At 52.1% G+C, this 19,578-nt stretch overlaps 1 protein-coding gene across 2 annotated transcripts; it reads right to left on the bottom strand.

Moving 5' to 3' along the window:
• Nucleotides 1–11,158: 11,158 nt before the first annotated feature.
• On the bottom strand, nucleotides 11,159–19,245 carry KLHL35 (kelch like family member 35). Of its 2 annotated transcripts, none has more exons than XM_071573286.1 (7): nucleotides 19,134–19,245; nucleotides 16,468–17,361; nucleotides 15,001–15,185; nucleotides 14,320–14,438; nucleotides 13,984–14,172; nucleotides 13,195–13,383; nucleotides 11,159–12,403 (listed from the first exon to the last, which is right to left on the bottom strand). In XM_071573286.1, the coding sequence occupies exons 2-7, from the start codon at nucleotides 17,355–17,357 to the stop codon at nucleotides 12,215–12,217; spliced, it is 1,761 nt and encodes a 586-aa protein (XP_071429387.1). In that variant the 5' UTR covers nucleotides 17,358–17,361; nucleotides 19,134–19,245; the 3' UTR covers nucleotides 11,159–12,214. The 2 variants fall into 2 exon arrangements, with proteins under 2 accessions (XP_071429387.1, XP_071429378.1); XM_071573277.1 differs by having other exon boundaries at nucleotides 16,468–17,358.
• Nucleotides 19,246–19,578: the final 333 nt, after the last annotated feature.

Here is a 19,578-nt window from a genome sequence, read left to right as displayed (position 1 = left end):
TTGAACAAAACGAGACAGAACCTCGGGTTGGCAACTCCAGGGAGGTACTAAAGACCTTTTACTCACCACAAGGCAACAGCTGTCCCAAACCACACTGATTTGGTCCTTTGTCTGGAGTTCAGGGTCTGTCCCTGGTTGGGTGGTGAGTTGGTTTCTGCAGCCCGGGGTTTGCTGTGTCTCACAGTGTGGATCCAGTTTCCAAGAGGCAGCATCATCCCTGGGGCAGCTGAAAGAGGGGGTGGAGAGCTGGTTAATAAATTCATCAACATGCTGGCAGAGCGTGGGCTGTTCTCAGAAGCCCCTGGGGTGGAGATGTGGTGGTGTCCTGGGGTAAATGTCAGTCCCAGAGCAGAGGGAACAGTGGGTCCTGCAGCTATCAGGTGTCCTGTCACCCAAGAGCCAGCAACATCTGGTTGTGTTTTTCTACTCCAGATATCAGGTTTAAATGTGTCACTTATGGGCAGGGATGAGCAGAGCAGCAGCTCCCCAGCCCAACCCATGCCCTGCTGCCTGGGGACAGTGATGATGTACCCCTGCAGCACCTTGCACCCCTGTCCTGGCTGCCTCTCCAGCTCTCTTGGTGAGACCCTGCTGCTTTCAGTGCTGCAGCCAAGCATGGAGACACTGGGATGACCCAGGCAGTGCAGTTCTCCTGAGGTTTGCTCTGTCCCCAGTCATCTCTGGGCACCAAGCGAGGCAGAAGCATCGCGGGGAAGGCTGAAATGTGTGGCTGAAATGTTGGGCTGGGCAAACACATCCCTGGCAGAACTGCATTTGTAATTCTCTCAAATCCCAACTTGGCTTTTTCTAGCTTTCAAATACCTGCATTTGCAACCCAAAATAGCACCTCATATCAGCAGCACATCACTCCGCAGTTTTCAAGCTCCTGTTCTTTTTGGAAATAGAAAAGAAACCCCTCAGCTCTCTTCAGGATGGTCCCATTTCCACACACCTTACCCTGGGCATCACCAGCAGAACAAGATACAGAATCATGGAATGGTTTGGGCTGGAAGGGACCTTAAAAACGATCTTATTCCACCCCCTGCCCTGGGCAAGGACATTTCCCACTGGCCCAGGTTGCTCCAAGCTCTGTCCAACCTGATCTTGGACACTCCCAGGGATGGGGCAGCCACAGTTTCTCTGGGCAACCTGTGCCAGGGCCTGCCCACCCTCACAGGGAACAATTCCTTCCTAGTATCCCATCTATCCCTGCCCTCTGGCAGTGAGAAGCCATTCCCCTTGTCCTGTCACTCCATTCCTTGTAAATAGTCTCTCTCCATCTTTCTTGTCAGTTCCTTTAGGCTAAAGAGGTCCAAGACTGCAACCCAGTCTATGCAAAACTGGCCACCCTTGTTTCAAGCACCCCAGACTCCAGTTCTCAACCTGTGGAAATGTATTTTACCTTGACTTTTCCTGAAAAAAGTCAGTTTTCTGCATCCATAAATGTTGCTTGATGTTTTTACCCTGCACTCTTCCTAAACCAATCTAATCCGTGCAGTGTTTCTGCCTGACCAGTCAGTCTGGAGGTCCACTGCTCATGCTGCTTTGCCACATGGATCATTACCTCTCTTCTTTGCTTCTGTGACTGCTTTTCTATGCTAATTAGCCCTCAGAAAAGCCATTCCCAAGGAAGTGTGCAAGGGCAGTCAGTCAGACTTCATCTATGAAGGGTAATTTCCCTGCCACTGGCTTGGGGCTGCAGCACAGGAACCAGCTGCAGGGGTTTCAGACCCCAGCAGTGTTCCCTCCCCATTCCCTGGGGAATGTCACACTCACTGCCCAAGCCTCAGTTTCTCTGTCAGTAAAATAATGGTCCTGACACTCATTAGCAACGCAGCTTGAAAGCAGATAATGATTGCAGAGAGACAGGTGAATTAAAAATAAATCTAATCTCTTCTGCTGAAAATGAAACAAAGCCTGTCAATTTAACCTCTTTCCAGTGATTTAAAAAAACAAAACCCAACTTTTACATTGAAATGCAGCAGCGAGTTGTCCAGGAAGAGGCAGCAGGAGGGAATAAAAACACACCCTGTGAGGAGCCACCCATTCCCCTTCTCTCAGTCTGTCTCTGCAGCAGCAGATCTGACACCATCCCAAGTCTCCAGCATGAGCTGCACCTCAGGAATCATCAGCTCAACTGCAAGCACCTGAATTATTGCAGTCCTGCTGCAGTTTGATGGGTCTGTGAATGGGCTCCTTCAGCTCTAAAAATTCTCCAAGACACTCAAGAGATGCTTAGGACCAGCTGCAAGAGATGGAAAGGGTGTTCTCTGGTTGCGTGTCTGGCTCGTGTGCCTTTCTTAACACAATTATAACAACAAGCTCAGAAGAGTGTTGCATTTTGAACCCTCTGTGTTGCCCTTCTGTGTATCAGGAGGCAGTTCCATGCAAGGCAGGCAGGAGTAAGGACAGAGCTGCATCCAGCCTTGCTGGGACCAGCTCCAGTGTTTTCCAGGTCTTTGAGGATCCTCACTACCATATGTTCCAGTGTAAATAAGAGCACTACCATAAGTTCCCACATAAATAGGAGCACTACTGTATCTTCCATTATAAATATGAGAGCTACCGAATCTTCCCTTATAAATATGAGAGCTACCATAACTTCCTATATAAATATGAGCACTACTGTATGTTCCCGTATAAATGAGAACTCCCGTATGTTCCCATATAAATACGAGCGCTACCGTATTGTCCCGTATAAATACGAGCGCTACCGTATCTTCCCGTATAAATACGAGCGCTACCGTATCTTCCCGTATAAATACGAGCGCTACCGTATCTTCCCGTATAAATACGAGCGCTACTGTATTGTCCCATATAAATACGAGCGCTACCGTATTGTCCCATATAAATACGAGCGCTACCGTATTGTCCCATATAAATACGAGCGCTACCGTAATGTCCCATATAAATACGAGCGCTACCGTATTGTCCCATATAAATACGAGCGCTACCGTAATGTCCCATATAAATATGAGCGCTACCGTATCTTCCTGGATAAATACGAGTTCTACCGTGTTGTCCCGTATAAATACGAGCGCTACCGTATCGTCCCGTATAAATACGAGTTCTACCGTATCTTCCCGTATAAATATGAGCGCTACCGTATGTCGCGTATAAATATGAGCGCCACCGTATTGTCCCATATAAATACGAGAGTTAGCGTATTTTATGTATATGTCTGGCCAAACTTTGCGAACGAATATTTGAGAAAGGCTCTCCCCACGTGGGTGAGCCCTTCCAGCCTGCGCAGTGGATTTTTAGGTGAGGCACAGCATGCGCAGAACTGGCCCCACCGTTTAAGTCCTAAGGTCCATCTACCACGGCCGAGCGAGCTTGGACAGTGACAGTGAAGTCCTCGGGACTGTCTACAGCACCCAATACTAACCGGGGCCGACCCTGCGTAGCATCCGAGATCTGACGAGATCGGATGGCAGGGAGGCATTTAACTGCCAGGGGACGGTCTCCACCGAGACTTGAACTCACGACCCTGGGGACTCAGAGTCCGGAGTGCTCTCCACTACACCACGGGACCACACGATCGTATCTTCCCGTATAAATACGAGCGCTACCATATCGTCCCATATAAATATGAGCACTACCGTATCTTACCGTATAAATACGAGCACTACCGTATCTTTCTGTATAAATATGAGAGCTACCGTAACTTCCATTATAAATATGGGCGCTACCGTATCGTCCCGTATAAATATGGACACTACCGTAACTTGCAGTACAAATATGAACACTGCCGTATCTTCCCGTATAAATACGAGCGCTACCGTGTCTTCCTATATAAAAACGAGCATTACCGTATAGCCCCGTATAAATACAAGCGCTACCGTATCTTCCAGTACAAATACAAACACTACTGTATTTTCCCGTATAAATATGAGCACTCCGTATGTTTACATATAATTATGAGCACTACCGTATGATCCCATATAAATATGAGCATGACCATATGTTCCAATAAAAATACGAGCACTACTGTATTTTCCAGTCTGCTTCAAAATTCTCTGCTCCGTTCTTAAAATTCTGCACAGAGAATTCCAGACAGAGAATTCCATACAGACAGCACAGGGCACCCACCAAGGACAATATTCACATGCAGATCCCTTTGCAGCAGAGAATAATCTGAACTAGCACAGCCTCAGGGAGAAGAGGACAACGCCCTTTCCAGGTTGAGAAATTCCTACTGGAAAGCAGAGCAAACGTGAGCTCAAGTACAGCCCGGGCAGAGCTACAGAGGGCAGGGCTGCTGGTTTCGACATGACACCCGGTGGAGAGGAGCAAGACTGCAAGCAGTGTCCTGGCCCCACTGCCCTGGGACTTGGAACAGCCTCGGGGTCGGTCTTCAGTTTCCAAACTGCCCTTAGAAGTGACCAGATTTAAGGAGAACACCAAAAGAAATACCCCTAAAAGTGCAAGCACGTTTATCTGCAGCTTAGGCTGCTCTGGGACTGCCCATCCCTCCCACCTTCGGAGATGGCCATGGGGATTATTTCATGGATCAGCAGAGCATTTCAAAGTCCAGGCCATGGACAAAGATCCTGGTACTTTCCAGTGGGGACACATGGCCATATAAGACCCCCTTCAAAGTGCAGAGCAAGAGTTCCTGCCCCAGAGAGCAAGGAAAGAACAAGGAACTGCACAAGACTTAGAAAAAAATTAGAAGGAAAAGAGAAGCCATTTCAAAAATCAATAGGGACATTGTTCAGGCAACCTGGTCCAGTGGAAGGTGCCACTGCCCATGGCAGGAATGAGATGAGGGTTTTTTGATGCCAAGAGGAGCTGGTGAGCCTGGATTATCCTGGGAGTCTTGTCCCGGACTTTCCCAGCTGCACTGCAGTGGAGTGTAATGAGAATGATCTTCCCCTGCCCAGAGCTCAGTTGAACCTTCCTCTCATCTGATTCCTCCTCGTGTTTCAAACAAGGACCCACCTCAATTCCAGCGCTGCAGGTCCAGCCGGGAGCTTTGTGTGCGCTGGACGCCCCGACAGGGAGGGGAGCCCAATGTTCTTCAGAAGCAAAAGGGGCTTTGCAGAGGTGCCTCAGAGACCTGTGGAGATGGGAAACACCTGCTCTGTCCTCTGCTTTTCCAAATTAGGTGGCGTTTAGGAAACCTTCGCAGTTTGGGGACGGAGAAGCGATGGGCTTGCAGCAGATGGCGCTTCTGCCCAGGGAATGGGGCTGGGAAGGCGCTTCTTGGGCGATGGGGCAGTGCCGGCGCTGCCGGGCTTTGGGCACCGCAGCTGGCACAGGTGTCCCCAAACAGCCCGGATTCCGCCTCGCTGGCTTGGCTGCTCCGCCTCGTTCCTCTCCCACTGATAACACGGAATATCTACAGCCACAGGCACCCCAAGCCCCGCGCTGGGCTTTCCATGTAGTTACGGCAGTTCTTTGCTGGGGAAAAACATCTTTGTTAGGGGAATTCCACATCTTTAGCCATAGAAGTAGTAGTAGTCTAGGAAGTACAATTAGTACCAAAAAATTCTACACCTTTTCAGAATTTTAACCAAAATTATTTTTATTAATCGTTGTAGTTATTGATAATATTATTATTATTGTTATCATTATTATGAAAAATAGAACAAAATATTTCCGTTTTCCTGGAAAACTCTCTCATGGAAAGTTTATGCTTTTAACTGGCTTTTTATGGGTCTTTACAAATAAAAACATGGGTCAAAATGTCAAGCTAAATACACGTACATTTCTGTGTATAGACACAGACACCCCCCGTGATTCCCAAGTGCCCTGGGGAATAGTGCCCTAAGAACCCCTCAGATGGAAAGCTCATTACTTGGCTTACCTGACTGACAAGATTTGCTTGGAAAGAGGAGAAAACAAACCAACCAGTGCTCTCTGCTGGGTTTTTCCCAGGATGATTTGGGCACAAGGAGGAGGTTTCCTTTATGGGAGGAGAAGGCAAACTCCAAATTCCCACTGGGGCAGCTCCACTCCCGTCTTACTCAGTTGTTTCTTCACTTGCTACTTTTTTCCTGGAATAAATTGGTTAAATATTGACAGTGGAGAAAGTAAATATTTCTTATTCCTTCTCCTCTGCACAGGTGGGAAGCACTCCTTTTACCTGCACGTGCATTTGTGTAGTGATGGGTTTGGGGCTGCTCTTTGCACCAAGGGTTGCCCCAGGCTGTCCCCTCTGGGCAAAGCTCAGCCTGTCCATCACCACTTCTGACACCTTCCATGTGAATCAGCCGGAGGACAAATAAATTTCATGCTGAGATTCCCCCATTTGCATTCTGACCCCACTGGCCTTGGTGGAAGCAACATTGCCCTGTAATCCTGAGCAGCTCCAGGGGGAGGTACAGGATGGGGGCCAAGCATGGAGGGGCTGGGGGAGACCCTCTGAGAGAAGAAACCCCTTTCAGAAGAGAGCAAAACTGCCTCTGCCTCAGTGTGCAATGTGTGGAGCCAGCAGGACTGATAAGAACAGAGCAAAGGCTGAAAAATTAGAATACCAGCATGGGAACCCACATGGCTTTGGGGGTATTTCAGCCTCCAGGAGATTCTCCTCACCTGGGGCAGGCAAAATCCTCTCTCTGCTCTTTATCAGCCTCTCCTGACCAACTCCAAGGGCTGTCCCATGGCATCCCAGTGCCTGCAGCAACCCCAGCAGGGCTCTGGGGCAGCTCCTGCTCACAGCAGGGGCAGTTTAGGGGCACCTCAGGGTTCACCCAGTTGGGGCTTGAAAACCTCCCTGCGTGGAGGTTGCACAACCTCTGTGGGCAAACCCTTCCATCAGTTCTCTTCAAAATCCTTCTCTGCTGAGGCAAAAGCCTCCTCTGGCCTCTGCCAGAGCCCAAGCAGGGAACAGTAAAGGCAGAAGGAATGCCCTGAGACTTTTTACAATCTCTTGTACTGTCTTTGCAATCAAAACCAGCAGCTCTTCCCTCTGGCCCCTGGTTAGAAAGCAAATTGTCACCAGCCAGGGAAGCAAGGGACAAAAGTCTCACCACATGTGAGCTGGAAAAGCTTCTGAGTCACTCCAAAAATCTCCTCCACAGCCAAAGCAGCTCCAGCCCGTGCTGTGCCCAGCCAAGTCCCCAGGGCTGCATTTACAGACACCTCACAGTCCATTAATGAGCCCTGCAGTGTCTGCTACCAGCTTTGTTACAAATGGGGGGAATATCATTCCCAGGAGTCCCCCAGCTGGACAGAAAGATTTAGCATGTGACCAGCTGCTCAGTATTCCCCTGACCTGAAGAAATCTCTCTTGTTTAGCCTGCCTTCAAATCAAAGCTCCATCAACAGGATCACTCCACTCACCTCATCTGTCTGAGGGGCATGGTGGACAAAGCTGGTTTGGATCTCTGTGTAGCCCCCACACATCCCTTCAGCTCTGGCAGCAAAGCTGTTTCAGGCCAAACCCTCTCGGGGAGGCAAATTCAGCTCAGCCCAAGAGGACATTCAGGTGAAGGCTGGTGCTGCTCAGCAGCTGGAGCAGAGCCTGCTCTTCTTGGGTTTTCCAGGTGGGAGCAGGTGTTACATGAGCCCTTGGCAAACTGTGCCTTTAGACCCTAAACCAGCTCTTTGGGCTCAGGTTAAACATCTTTCTAATCCAGTATTTTGAGACCAATGGAAGGGACAAGTAAGACCTGGAATCCCAGAATGGTTTGAGTTCAAAGGGACGTTAAAACCATTTTGTTCCAATCCCTCCTGCCATGGGCAGGGACACCTCCCACCAGCCCAGGTTGCTCCAACCTGGCCTTGGACACTCCCAGGGATCCAGGGGCAGCCACAGCTTCTCTGCCCAACCTGTGCCAGGGCCTCCCCACCCTCACAGCCAGCAATTCCTTCCCAATATCCAGCTATCCCTACTCTCTGGCAGTGGGAAGCCATTCCCTGTGTCCTGTCCCTCCATCCCTTGTCCCCAGTCCCTCCCCAGCTCTCCTGGAGCCCTTTTAGGCACTGCAAGGGGCTCTCAAGTCTCTCCAGACCCTTCCCCTCTCCAGGTGACCCCCCCCAGCTCTCCCAGCCTGGCTCCAAAGGGGCTCCAGCCCTGCGGCAGCTCCGGGGCCTCCTCTGGACTCTCCAGCAGCTCCATGTCCTTGTGCTGTTGTTGCCCAGGGCTGGGGTAGCTCTGCAGGGTGAGAGATCTTACCTGAGCTGTCACTGGTGTGTTCCCCCAGCAGGTTGTAGCTTTGGCTTTCCTGAGCCCATGCAAAGTTTTGCCATTCATTACTGACAGGAAAGGAAATATTCACTTCAGCACGTTTGCAACTTCCCACCTGGCTATTGAGTTACGTGACCTCAGGTTTGTGCATTATGAAAATGCCCAAATTTAGTCTCTTTGCACCACTTCTGGAATTTGTGCTATTTCTCTTTTATAAGCCTGAAATGTCTCTGCCTGTGCACTGGTGCCTTTTCCAGCTCTCCCAGCTGTGGGTGGTTGTTCATGGGAGTCATGCAAAGCCCATCTCGATTCCCCTGGGCCAAGGCATTGCAGACAAAGCAGGGGATTGTGGCCAGGGAAACTCATGTTTGCATGCAAGGAGCAGACTACAGGAACTGAAAGAACGGAGGCTGAAAAGCCCTGGCACAGACTATGGAACATGTCCATGGAAACCCATGTTCTGCCACTGACTTGCTGGGCAACCCTGGGCACACAAAGCAGAGCAGCAGCTCCTTGGTGCTCTGGGCACCCGCATCCCCTCGGGGCCAGCGGGGTCCTTATCTCTACAAACTGATAAACATATGGAACAAGAATGCCACATGAAATGGGCATTTGAAACCAGAGACCAGGTCTCAAGGACTCTGCTGGTCCTACCATTATTTAATGGGAAATAAATCTTGCAAACATCAACCTTGCAATAAATCTGACACAGTTGCCTCCTCTCCTTCCTTCTTCTGGGAATATTTCAACCTAAAGGGACAGCCAGTGAAACTGCTTTTATCTCTGCCCACCAGTTCCCAGCTGGCCATTATGGCCCTTAATCTGAATTAATCAGCTCTAGCTCATCCTCTCAGCTGGGACGTGCAGCCCTGCCCTGCTGCCCCCACCCCCCACGATGGTATCATCTCCTGCCAGCTGGACAGCCCAAGGCAAAGGCAGCTCCCACATCTCCAGGGGATGGAGGACAGGGATGTTTCCATAGGCACCAAGGGCCAGGACAAGGGGAAGTGGCTTCCCACGGCCAGGGGGTGGCACTGGGTGATTTTTAGGGTCCCTTCCAAGCCAAACCGTTCTGGGATTCCACCACTCACTCTTTCGAGGGGTCCCTTCTCCCTGCGGACTGTGGAGGAGGCTCCACTTTCTACCTTGGAGGAGTCCAGTGGACATTCTGAGCGGTGAAATCTTTCCCAAAAAAGGATGAAAAAGGCCATTTTTTACTTGTTAAACAGTTCAACTTGCTTTCCACAGCAGCCTGGTCTTCCAGGTTATTTATAATTCCTGTGGTTTGTGCGTCATAGACAAATGTTATCAGGCCCCCAAGACCTTGCTGTCTACACCATCGATGTGATTTGTTCACAAAAAGCTTTATCTTCCCTCTGGCTCCCCTGCATAAAACAAAGATGCCCCAAATAACCCAGCAGCTGAGACAGGCAGCAGGAAACCCACAGGGATGGATTTGTACCACCTGCAAGTGACTGACAATCGCTGGTTTGGAGAGCAAGAAAAAGTCTTTTATTTTGTTTCTGAAAGCTTAAATACATCAAGCTGAAATTACAGCATGTGCTTTGCAGATGATCACTCCTTCCTTTTACAACTTTTGCCACACAGAGCTCCCAGAGCAAGGCTGGGCACTGCTGCAAACACAGCCAGGAGGGGCTGTGCACGTGGGCTGAGAAAAGTCCTCTCCGGAGCTGATGCAGATTGTAGTGATGGGCAGTTTCATGCTTTGTGTTCTGCCACACCAAGGCAGAGCATGAAACATGCCTGGCAAGTGCCTGGCACACAACCGGTACGTTCCGGGGGTTTAGACCTCTTATTCTGAAGGAACAATTTTTATTTTTTTCTGCTTTCCCGAACTTCTTCATCACAATCAAAAGAGGCGCCCAGTTTAGATGGCAATTGCTCTCATAAATTAGAAATCACTGACACAAGACCCGCCCCTTAGTGGCAAAGGCCCGCCCCGTCCAAAGCCACACCCCCGGAAACCACGCCCCCCGCTCAAGCCACGCCCCCTCCAGACACAGATTCTCCTGCCGGCAAAAGCCACGCCCTTCATGGCCCAGACCCCGCCCCCGCCTGACACGCGCCCGCCACGCTCCGCTCCCCCCCCGCAACCCCCCCGCCACCGGCACGCCCAAGCCCCGCCTCTCTCGACACAGACCCCGCCCCCTGCCGGCACAGACCCCGCCCCCTGCCGGCAGAAGCCCCGCCTTGTTCTGACAAAGCCACGCCCACTCCCTGCCAAAGCCACGCCCACTCCCAGCAGGAGCCCCGACCCTCCCGGGGGAAGCCACGCCCCCTCCCGGCCCTTCTCCTGCCCCTTTTTGCCCAGCCACGTCCTCTCCAGCCCAGGCCCCGCCCCTTTTTGCCCTATCTCTGCCCCTCCCGGATAAAGCCCCGCCCCTCCAGACACAAACCCCGCCCCTCTGTGCCAAAGCCCCGCCCCCCGGCACAAGCCGCGCCGCTTTGTGCCCGAACCACGCCCCTCCCAGCCCCAGCCCTGCCCCTTTATGCACAACTCCCGCCTTCGAGCGGCCTTACCCCGCCCCTTCTGCCCAACATGCGGCCCCTTTTGCTCAAACCCGCGACCCCCCGGCACAAGCCCCGCCCCACTTGGCCAAAGCCACGCCCCAGCCTACTCTCAGGAACTTTGTTCTCCTAAGGACTCCCTACAAAACCAGCAAAGAAGTCAAACAGTACTTTGGAAGTGGCACAGGAGAACAGTCGTTTTCATTTCAAACAAGCCAGGCCAAAGGAGAGATGACAGAAACGTCAGGGCAGATGAGGAGAATAATCATCTCTTTCGATCTTTTATTCTGAAGTAACAATTTTTCTTCCTTCCTCCTTTTCTCTAACTTCTTCATCACAACCAAAAGAGCTGCACACTTTAGCTGGCAATTGCTCTCAGAAATTAAAAATCCATGGCCAAAGCCCCGTGCCCCCGCCTCAGACCCCGCCCCTTTCGGCACAAGCCACGCCCCTCCGTGACAAAGCCCCGCCCCTCCCGCCCAACCCACCTCCCTCAATGAATAACACGACCATTTACACGGAGCCAAGAGAAATTACCACTTCCAGCCACAGCCTAAAGACACCAACACCAAAAACTAGGGTTATTCTACCAAATCAAGCCTGCTCAGGGTCACTTCTAGAGCTGAGAGCAGCCTGGAGCGATGCAGTCTGTGCAATCAAACATCCTCCACACAACACGAGCAGCACATTCGGGCTCCCAGGGACCCCACTCTGGGAAAGATGGAGTTTACTTTCATATTTGTACATACCCCAGAGCCAAAAGGAGACAGATGTGCTTCTGTGGCTACCAGGCCTTCATTCTTCATTCCTACACAGGAATATTCCCCCACTTCTGCTCTCACAAGAAGGAACCCTTGCCTGCAGGATTCACTTGTGCACTCAGTGACACAGACACAGCAGTCCAACCACCAAACACGGATGAACAGAGACAGCACTCTGTGCTTTGGGGGCACAGACCCTCCTGCAGCCTGTGCAGAGGCACAGCTGCAAGCAACTCTTTAACCAGGCTTTGGGGATTTAGACAGCCATTTTCTTGGCATTATCAACTTGGAAGTCCCAAGCCCAGACTAACTGTTCATGGATGTTGAGGACCTCATTAGGTCACCACTGTGCTTTGGCACGGGGCTCTACAGAGAGAAATGCACGAATACCTGACAGCTTTTAGCTAAAGGATTGGATCCTGGAACTGCAACTCTTACAGGAACAGTTCTGCAGCAAACACACGTCCTTTCAGGACACCAAACCCCTGTTGCAAACACAGCAGAAGACGCTCATCTGCAGCCAGGAAAACCTAAGTACAGGTCAAATGCAGAAGTCCCAGGGGCTGCAGTGGCAAGGTCTGTGATGCAGCTTCACCCAGCTCAGGACTCTTTCCTCCTCTCCCCTGGATCAGCATCAAATCCATTGGCACCAGCTTGAGGTCCGAACAAACCAGCCCAAGGCTGGTGGAGCATCTCCTCTGCAGGGGCTGGCATTGCCAGAGGGGAGGTGTCTGCCCACCAGCTGGCTGGCTCCAGGGCAGGCTCTGGGTGAGACAGGAGCCCCTGGTCACCTGTCCCTGCGCTGCAGGATGGTCACACAGCCCTGGGAGCTGGTGCAGCGCTGCAGCGGTGGCTGCTGCTCCACCAGCCCCATCACTGGGTTGAACATGAACATCTTGTCCGTGCCTTCCCCGTTCTCCTCACGGCCACCCAGGATGTAGATCTTCCCTCCACACACCGTCAGGCCACAGCTCTCCTGGAAGGCAGAAGGAAAGCCCAGGAGCTGAGGGATCACACCTCCAGCTTCGGGCAACTGAGCAGGGGGTTGAGTCACTTCAATGAGCCCCACTGTCCCCTGCCCAGCAGAAGGGAGGCAAAGCAGGGAGGACAGGACACATCTGGCTCTCCAGGTGCTCCAATCTCACTGGTCACTAGGAGTTTAGGCACTAGAAATGCCTCAAGGCACTGAAGGCACTGCTGCTGTTTCTGGCAGTCCCCCAGGCACACCAAGGGCACAGGGAGCCAGACTGTGCCTCCCTGGCAAAGCCACTAACAGGGCTGCTTTCACGGGCATTTTAATTCAGACCACTGCACGCTGTGTGCCATCATTCCTCTTCCTGAGCCCCAGCTCCTGCTGCAGCATGGCTGGGCAGGGCACACCTGGGATGGCACTAAACCAAGATACCCAACCACCACCACACACAGACCAGGACGACCCTCCCACTGAAATGTATCATGGGCACAATGGGTCCTCACTACCAGTGGTTCCAGCCCAGAGATCCACTCCTCCACCATTAATAGCTGGTGTAGACCCAGCTTCTCAGGAAAACTTGGGTTTGCTGTAGGACAGACACCCTCCAAAAGGAGGACATCCCTCCATGGACACTGATGGTGAGGACACGTGCTGGTTTGCTCTGCACAGGCCATGTCCACATGCTCACAGCCAAGCCCACAGTGTGTTTCCCTTGCCTGCAAACTCAGCAGAGCACAGAGGGCTGCAATGAGAGAGAGAAGACTCAGAGCTTCTTTCCTAAACCTCTTCCTTACCAGAGGCCCAGGGAGGGTGGCCACTTCCTGCCAGCTGTCTTTCCTTGGATCATAGCTGAAGATTTTGCTGAGCAGTCCACCTACAACATAAATGATGTTGTCCAAGCAGACAGCACTGATGCACCTCTGGGAAAAAGGAGTGGGAGACAAGAGCGTCCACTTGTCGTCCTCTGGATCGTAACACTGGACCTGGGAGAAGAAACACAGCTATGGGAACATGAATTCACCACATCTCCCTGCTTGGGGAAAGCTGCTCCTCACTAGAAGTAAAAGTGCAGCGAGACAGAAACACAGGTGGCAGCTCCAACACCCAGAGCAGTGAGCAAAGCTATGAGGGGTTCCAGCACTCCTTGCACTCAGGTGTTCCAGACAAACTACAGGCTATGCTTGACCCAGACAGCACTGGGAGATGGAGTTAAGAAGCACTGACAGCTCTTCCTGCAGCTCAGGAGACCAGAAGCAGAGTATCTGCCTTGCAGATGCACATCCAGGCAAGAGGAGCATATTGCTGCTGATGTGAACACCAACAGTATGGAAGGTTTGTTCCAGTGGTGTTCCAGGGCAGACCAGGCTCTACAGAAAGCATGTCTAACATACTGTCATCTCCTGACACTTTTCCTCTCTGGTCCCTAAGTCTCCCTGGCTTCTCTTTAAATGTGTGGCATCTTATTAGAACAGAGCTTTCATTAGTCTTCAGAAAAAAAGGCACCCTTGTAGTTTAAGGACAACCCATTCCCTGCCAAACTTTGTTTCTCAGATGTCTGCCCATTGTTGATGCCCCAGCAGTACCTTGTCCGTGTTAGAGGTGTCGTCCACAGCCCCTCCCAGCACGTAGAGCTTGTTGAGGCAGGAGACCACGGCGGCTGAGCTCACGGCCTGGGGCAGCGGGGCCAAGGTGGCCCAGCTGTTGGAGAAGGTGTCGTAGCACTCCACACTGGAGAGGCGGTAAAAGCCATCAAAGCCTCCCACAGCATAGATCTGCCACAAGAGGAGCACAGCAGGGTAATTAGAAACTCCTGGAGTCACCCTAATGGGTTGTGCTGTCACAGCCTAAGGGAGGGCAGGACAGGACTTGGCCAGAGCAACATCCACTCACAGGAACAGCTTTAAAGGTCCCCTGCTCACCTTGCCCTGGAGGGTTGCCATCTTGTGCCTCCATCGGCCTTTCTGTAGACAAGCCAACTTGATCCAGACGTTCAGCTGGGAGTTCAGCACCCAAACGTCACTGCTGCTGATGTGTCCCCCTGGAAAAGAGGGATGGGGAGGGCTGGTGTGACCCCAAGGACAGCCCCACCACCTCACTACACCACAGTATTGCACAGCTCCTCCAAGCAATGCAGCAGCTGAGGCCAGAATATGGTTATGGGGTTATGGCCACATAAACTCAGCTTCCCGAGGGAGGTACTGCCTGGGATTGCAGTCCTTGTCACACTGCTCCATCCTGATACAGAACTCAGCTGACAGACATTGTATTCCAACTGAGGGACAGGCAGGGACTCTGGTGTTTTAGGAAACCCTTCCTGACAGCACCCGCCAAAACCAGCTCCTTCCACAGCTGAGCACTTTGAGAGATGCCCAGCAGAAGGCTTTTAATACTGCCATCATTCCCCTCAAAGGTGGGATTAATCCTTGGGACAGAACAATCCAAGCCACCAAGGCATAACCTTCACCAAGAGGTGATTTTGCTCCAAAGCTAGGATGCATGTGAAGGAGTCCTGGTGAACAGACCTACAGAGTGTCTGTCCAAGCAGCGTTTGTGCTGTCCTTTGTCACCAGGAAGGGACCATCTGGGCCAGGCTGTCTCACCTGAAATGTACACGTCATTCTTCAGCGTGCAGGCAGCAAACTCGGACTTGGTGTAGCCGGGCACGCTGGAGAGGGCTGTCCACTGCCTGCTTTCGGGGTGGTACAGCTCCGTGAAGGGCAGCTTCAGATGGCCCTTCTTATCACAGCCCCCAATGACAACGATGACCTCTGCCAGCTCCATGAACCTGCACCATGAAGGGCATGGGTAAGTCCTGGGCCAGCCTATTCCCTTCCATCATTCCCTATCCTATTTAGAGCATCAGCAGCATAGTCCTGTAGACAGGACAAGGTCCTCTCCTGCAGCAAATACTGCTTTTCTGGGCAAATCATTTCCCTCCCTCCACCTTTCCTTTTGTTCCCACCATCAGATCAAAGGCACCTCCCAGCTCAGGTGGAAACAGGTCCAAAGCGCACAGGGAAAAGAAATGAGAACGACCTTTAAAAGTCCATGGTGACATTGTCTCCTGCCACTCACCCTCCCCCTGCCAGCACAATCAAGCCCAATAATCCACAGGAGCGTGGAAAGCCACTCCTGGCAGCCTGCCTGGGGCAAGCTTTCTGCCTGGAGAGAGAAGTGTTTCCAGGAAATCTCTCTGCCTTTCCAGCCCTAATGGCAGCGAGCAGACGAGGCAGACGGCAGGGGAAGGGAAATCCTGCCAACTAGGAGGTGGTGAGAAAAGAACCTCTCTGCAAGAGGGGAGGGCAGAGGAAGGAGGAGAATGAAAGAGGATTGAAAGGCTTGGTCCAGTCCTCAGCTCTTCCATGCTTTGTGCAGGCTGAGACAATTCACTAAAGACCAAAGGTGCCTGGCCATCATCTCCTCACCTTCTTGCTATTCATCAGTAAATCAAAGGAAAGAAAAAATAAATAAATAATCTGGGGGGTGCCTAGGTGGGTAGATGGGCAATGTTTTTTTCTCCCCTGGATATTAATTCCTAATCCTGCAGCAATGCCTTTGAGTCAGCACCATGCTGATGGCCAGCAGGACTGAGATATATCCAAGGCTTCCTGTTAACAGTCTGAGAAGGTGAGGGAGAGCTCAAAAGAGATGAAATGACACCAGTGACAGAGCTGAGAATGGAAACCAGGTCTCAACTCAGTGCTCTACCCTTTGGGGGAAGCAGACAGAAATAAAGAGCTGAAACATCTCCTCCTGGCCATGGTCCGGACACCTCCCTGGACAGGATCGTTGAACACCTGCTGTGATTAGAGCACAATGGAAAAAAAAAAGCATCACATGCATTAAATTTCCCAGGAATCCTTTAAGCCAGGCACAACTCCAGTGCCTTCATTTTGGGAACAGGGAGGCCAAAAGTGAGGCAATATGAGGAGGGGGGTAAAATAGAGCAAACAAAAAAAAAAAAAAAGAAAAAAACCAACCCAAGAACCATAAGCTACATGAACGATCAAATAAAGGATCCATCAGCTTGCGCCATGTTGGGCAGGGAAGGTGGTGCTGTGTTTTACCTCCTGGGCCGGGAGCGCAGGGAGCTGACCTCGTTCCCCAGAATGAAGCACTTGCGGGCCTCGTGCAGGAGAGGGATGCACTCCTTGGAGTCCTGGATGAGTCCATCCATCTCCACCTTCTGCAGGAAGTAGGTGGGGCTGAGCAGGGGCAGGCGCACGTGCTCCAGCAGGTCCCTCAGGGCTCCCTTGCGGGCAGGCACGTCGTGCCGCACCCAGCGCATCACCGCCTCGAACACCACCTCCTCCCTGGGCACCACCAGCTGCTCGTCTGACAGGTACCCAACCAGCTCCTTCACACCCATCTCCAGGAACTCCTCATGGCATGACACCTCCACAAAACACTCCAACATGAACCTCCTGCTCTTCTCTGTCAGGGATGCAATGGAGAAGGAGTCAGCAAACTTCATGATGCCCAAGCAGTTGCACGGGTGCAGCTGGCCCTCGAGGAAGGTGACACAGGCATCCCTGAGCCTGGAGATCTCTAGCAGATCAGACAGCTCCAAGATGCCTTCGACATTGTCCTCCTGAATGACAATGTTCCCCCCGTACATATAATCCAGAAGGAGGGACATAGTGGAAGCAGAGATTTTCTGGATGTTGATGATGTCCTGGTGGCCTTCCTTAAGACTGCCACCAAACATGGCCCTGAAATAGGTGCTGTTGGCTGACAGGGTGGCCCGGTGGCAGGGGAATTCCTGTCCCTCAATCAGCAACACCACATCCGTGAAGGTGCCACTGTGCCGGAAGGAGTTCAGAGTCTGCAGGATTTGCTGGGCGTGGCAGGAGCCACTGCACAGCTTCACATGTAGCTTGTCTTTGCCTGGGTCCCGGGGCACTTTTTCCAGGCTGCTTGTCCTCAAACTGGATTCTTCTTTCATCACTCGATGCATCCTGCTTGGGAAGCAAGGCAGGAGACAAGAGGTCAGTACACTATTCACACATCTGCCTTCAATGGTCAGCAACATCCTGGTTTCTGCATCTTCCTCAGTGCCATGAGGAAGTACAGAATCCAGCCAAAATATAATCAGGCTCTGCCCCCTCATCCACCCACAACTCCTCCACAGTAGCTAACACTTCCTCCAAACCACAGCACAGAAATGGGCCCTGTGATATTCCCAATCCAGCCCCATTTTAGCAGGCAAACTGCTTGTAGATGTTCCTTCTAAGGCTGTTGCCTTCCCCAACCTGTGCTATGCTACCACCTCAACACCCTTTCCTTTCTTTCTGATGTCTCTCAGCTCTTATGAACTGATTTCCCCACCCTCTCGAGTGCTCCACAGTACAGCCCAGCTGAGAGCAATGCAATGTTTTGGCTTTTGGGACCCACCACGTTTCCCCAGAACCCAGAGGTAAAGGCTGTGAGTCTGAGATTTGCCAAAGGTTGCTATGGCATGACCTGCCCAAAATCAGGTGAGATGCTGCATCTGACATCTCTCTGTGCTAGATGGAGTATCCAGATGATTTTTTGTATTTTCTGAAGGACTTCATGAGGCACAGCAGACTTCTCTCAGTCAAGCTCTAACAGTTCACAGCTCACACTGATGGCACAAGCAGCAGGACCCAGCCCTGACCCAGGGCAGAGCTCCTGATCTCAGCCATGCACATTTTACCTTGCTTTTCTAAGGCTCTGTAGCAGCTCCAAGATGCTCTCTTCTTAAGGGCTCCCCCCAGGTCAGGCTCTGGAGCATCTCACCACAAGCCTCTGACAGGAACACAAGTCCCCTCTAGGGTGATAAGTTACCAGAAAATCAGTGGCTTTGTGGTGTCCACACACTCCCTGCAGGAGGACAGGGAGCACATCCCTGGAGGGGGATCACCTTGAATTTCTCATGAGTCAAACCCCTAACTTAGCCTTAGTCCTTCATCTGTTCCTACACCTGCATCTTCTGCACAGCCACGTGTGACCACACACCCCAAAGGAGCTCAGATTCCCTCGTGCTCCAGAGGACACCTCCTGCACCTGCACCAGGGACACACACCTGGTTCTGAAAATCTTCACCCCGCTACCCTGAGAAAGCATCACTGAATCCTTTGTGCCTTCAGAATCCCCGGCAGTGGGAAAACCCCGCTGCCAGTGCCCCCAGGGAGCTGCAGAGACCCAAAGAGCAGGGAAGCAGCTCGACAAGCCCTACCTAAACATCTGAGAACCCCCATGGGAGTGGGTGAAGGCTCCAAACACGCCCAACACGCTCCTGAGTGCTCGGGGCTGTGTACAGAAAGGAACAGCTATTAGTTCCAAGTATCCTAGAGAAGTTCCAACAAAGGCAGCTCCGTGGAGATGCCTTTGAGGAGAGCACGGCACACTCCCCGCTCTGCTGACACACGCGGCCGAGAAGAAAAATTATCCTCACTTTGCTCCCTGATCCATGCACATTCCCAAGCCATCAGGGTCATGCACAGCTCAGTGCAGGGCAGAGACAGCTCAGGCTGACCTCCTTACAGAAAGAAACCACTCGCTCTTCCCCCCCAATCAATCCAAATGCCCTTCTACATCCCACATCATTCCTGTCTATCCATGAGGCAAGTGATACCAACTCCAAAGAGGAGTGTGTTTACCCCACTGCCCTCCGCGGGTCACTTTCTCCTTTCAATTCCCACAGAGCAGCAAATGCTGCTTTGGGAGTTTTTCGGGGTGTTTTTGCAAGCCCAAAAAAGCGCAGCGTTACCTGGCTCAGGAGTTCGTGTCCCGGTGGCACCCAACGCACACTCAGGCTGCCTCTCGGAGCGCTCTCATCCACGCTGGAGCTGCTCGCACTCCGGTCCCTTCCGCACAGCTCAGCCCTTCTGCACCGACGCTTGGGCAAGCACAAAAGCTTCGCCTTTATCCTCCCTGGCGGAGAGGTGGGGGAGAAATCCGCTTTTGTTCCTGCTGAATGACACGCCGGGAGCTCCAGGGCAGGAGCCAGCAGCTGTCAGCGACAGCCAGGGAGGAGCGGGACACGGCACAGCCAGCCCAGCGCAGGGAAAACACGGCACGCCAGGGCAGCTTAGGGGACCGAGCCATCTGGAGAGCAAATTGAGGTCCAGGTGGAACGATTCATTTTACAGACACTCCGTCTTGCTGGAAACGCCACTAAAGCCGATAAATAAAATACGGCTGAAAGGAAGAGC

Source organism: Pithys albifrons, chromosome 1, assembly GCF_047495875.1.
Source record: "Pithys albifrons albifrons isolate INPA30051 chromosome 1, PitAlb_v1, whole genome shotgun sequence".
NCBI lineage: Eukaryota > Metazoa > Chordata > Aves > Passeriformes > Thamnophilidae > Pithys > Pithys albifrons.
The sequence above is the reverse complement of the archived record's forward strand: the minus strand, read 5'-3'. Positions and strand labels throughout refer to the sequence as shown.